General features: G+C 35.9%; 1 protein-coding gene across 1 annotated transcript in view; it reads right to left on the bottom strand.

Moving 5' to 3' along the window:
* Positions 1–3,103, bottom strand: part of CSE1L (CSE1 chromosome segregation 1-like (yeast)) — a 39,435-nt gene extending 36,332 nt beyond the window's left edge. Inside the window, exon 1 of the mRNA XM_005866206.2 lies at positions 2,976–3,103. Coding sequence (XP_005866268.1) covers positions 2,976–3,060 — 85 coding nt within the window. The 5' untranslated portion in view covers positions 3,061–3,103. The remainder of the gene's footprint in view (positions 1–2,975) is intronic.
* Positions 3,104–3,395: the final 292 nt, after the last annotated feature.

Below are 3,395 nucleotides of genomic sequence, written 5' to 3' on the forward strand. Positions count from 1 at the left end.
TGGGTGTAGTGGAGGGGCGGTCAATTTGCATGTTTCTCTTTTATTAGATTAGATTATTAATGGTAGTTATTATTTCTTTTACAGTATTACCGTGATCAAGATTAAATGACTTAATTATGGCTAATATGTTATTATTAACTATATATGTTTGGAGTTTTACTCACATATATTACTTCATTAAGTTGTCACTAATACTATTGGTAATACTATCCCAATTTTAAAGACAAGGCCACTGAGGTTAAGTAACTTGTCAAAGATCACAGAGCTAGAATATTTCATCACTGAAAAAGTTTTAGTCTTGTCCTTATTAGACCACACTGGACTTCAGTTTTCCTCTAGATATACACATTTCTAATACCAGCAATAAAGTTATACTAAGATTTTAACACATATTCACATTGATATTATACTGAGAAATATTAAATATCCTAAGTTTACTGATTATACAGTGAAGGTGTATAGCACTTCTAATTTTTCCTATCTTAAGCCTCACCCATTCCAAGGATCTAATACCTACTAAAAAAGCTGCTGTTAGCACCTATTATTTCCTACAATATGATTTTGCCTGGCCAGTGTTGCTCTGTGGTTGAGTCTTGACCTGGACCAGGAGGTCACAGTTTGATTCCCAATCAGGTCACATGGCCAGGTTATGGGCTCGATCCCCAATGGGGTGGTGTAAGTGACAGCCGATCCATGATCCTGACAACTCTGACTTAAGATGCCTCTATCTATCTATCTATCAAAAATATATTTTTATTTATTTCAGAGAGGAAGGGAGAGGGAGAGAGAGATGGAAATGTCAATGTTGAGAGAAAATCATTGATCGACTACCTCAATCCTCACTGGGGATTGAGCCCATAACCTGGTCATGTGCCCTGACCAGGATTCAAACTATGACCTCCTATTCCATAGGTCGACGCTCAACCACTGAGCAACACGGGTTGGGCTAAATCATATTATGGTAGAAAATAATAGGTGCTAACAGCAGATCTTTTCAATAGGTATTGGATCATTGGAATGAGTGAGGCTTAAGATAGGAAAATTTAGAAGTGCTACACACCTTCAATGTGTAATAAGTAAACCTAGGAGATTTAATATTCCTCTCTGAAATCAATAAAAGATATATATTTTAAAAAATAATATGATTTAACACTTTTTCTCTCTCTGAATTGAGTCCCAAGAATTTAGCTTCCATCCTCAAACCTTTCCTGCTTTGTGTCACCATGTCTTTCTTGAAAGATGAGAAATGAACTGGAACATGATTTTATGTAGCAGACACAGTTTTGTACGAGTCTATCAGGCTTTCACTGTTTCCTTAGTGTCAGCATTTTGTACAGGGCAACACACTATATCCATGATTTGGGGGAAAGCCCATACAGACTGCCAGGTCTCTTTCTTAAATTATAATTAATATCTTGGACGCAATTTTCTCATGAGTTTAAGTCTATTCCTTTCTGTGTTCATTTTCCTCAATTTGCGCTCAGAATATTCACACTGACATTTTCCACACACTCAATGAGCTTCAAAATGTCTTCCAGTTTATCTATACCACTGTCACATCTCAATAACCCATGAGAAGAGTGGTATCTGTAAGCTGGAATCCACTATACATTGCCACCTCCATATCATTTTATAAAGATGTTGAGTCAGTCTACTACCAATCCCTGAGAAATATGTCCACAACTCTTCCCAGAAACACCAGTTTATTCCTACACTCTGTCCTGGATTCATAAAAAAATGCCACCTTCACCTTAAAAGACACAATTATTAAAAATAATTTTAATAGATAATGTTGGCAGAGGCTTTCTGGGACAGTCTAAGAAGATTAGAGCCATTAATTTCCCTTTATCCAAGAACACATTACTTCTTTAAGCACTAATGGGAAGTTCACAAATTTTTCCGCTCAGAAATCACAAAGGCTAGGATGACTGCATTAACATGTTTACAATTCTATGTTTTATATATAACATCAGTATCACACACACACACACACACACACACACACACACACACACATGCACGCATTCATCTGTGTCTTCATGGGGCCCTTCCAAAATCCTCTTCATGAGCACGCACACTAGTAAATTCTAAAGAAGCAGATTAAGAGCATTTCTGGTTAATATGGCTTACATCAAGGATTCTCAACTGACTACTCACTGGACACATATGGTCCTCAAAATTAGATTTGTATAAATTTCAAAATTGTTGGAAGTTATTAGTTGCTATCATTTAAAAGTAAGGACTTTTCATATAAACACCCTTATTTTTCAAGTAAAGCTGGAAATGATTTTGCAAAACTAGTTTGAATCCCCCTAAGATAGCTGGTTCCAAATAATAATTGCCCCTTAACCAAAGCATATAGTCACAGGAGATTACCAGTCCCCACTTGGCCTGCTCCCTCATTTACCTTCACATCTGATTCCTGTGGGCACCTGAGATTGCAAGTCTAAGTTTATACTAAGTTTCTCATGGAAACTGATTATATTTGGGAGAAAGGAGGTAGAAAAGAACCCTAGGTCTTAAAATGTAATAATTAAATCAATCCCAGCATGAAGGTTAAGCATGGAGTGTCTGATTGCCTGGTTTCATTCACTTAATCACTTTTTAGGCAGTTAACACTCATCTCTATGCCCCAATTATTATCTTTCTAAAACTGGCAGGTGTTGGAAATTTCAGAAAAGTGAAGGGACAAAGCATTCTAAACATATTAGTACTTTATATTCCAGAGGAGGACAAATAAAAGCTATTTTACTCAAAAAAACAAAACCCAAAAAAACCCCACACCATCCTATGTTATAACAGTTGAAGACAGCCAACCACACACTTTGTGGCTACAGAATGAAAAATAAACTGAGAATCCAAGTGTAAATCTTTTTTTAAAAAAATCTATATTTACAAACAGCAGTTTTCATAAAGTTTTCCCGTACCTGTCCTTTAAGAATACATCAACCACAAACAATATTTATTCTCTTTACCTGGACGTCTGATGGCAGGGTCAGGATCAAGAGTTTTCTTTAAATATTCTGTTAGCGTTTGCAAATTTGCATCACTGAGCTCCATTGCAATGAAATCTAAAACAAGAAATGAGGCTTGGGTAACTGGTCACAGGCGAACACAGTAATTTGCATAAAAAATCATTTCATGTTATCAGTCTTCTCTCTGAAAGTCATTCTTGCTATGTTTGGGCATGGACTATAAACCCGACTCTGACCTAAGAGAAGAAGGGCTTTTCTGAAACAATGGTGAGATAATTTTGATATAAAGGAGAAGAAATAACGTCTTAATTTTAAAAAGGCACAGAAAAGCAAAATTGAAGGCTTGATCAAAGTCACCATAAAGTTGGTCTAATTTATGAAACAAAGCAAAGGGTAAAAAGACTCACAAAAAATGTTTTT

Source organism: Myotis brandtii, unplaced genomic scaffold (genome assembly GCF_000412655.1).
Source record: "Myotis brandtii unplaced genomic scaffold, ASM41265v1 scaffold225, whole genome shotgun sequence".
Taxonomy (NCBI): Eukaryota; Metazoa; Chordata; class Mammalia; order Chiroptera; family Vespertilionidae; genus Myotis; species Myotis brandtii.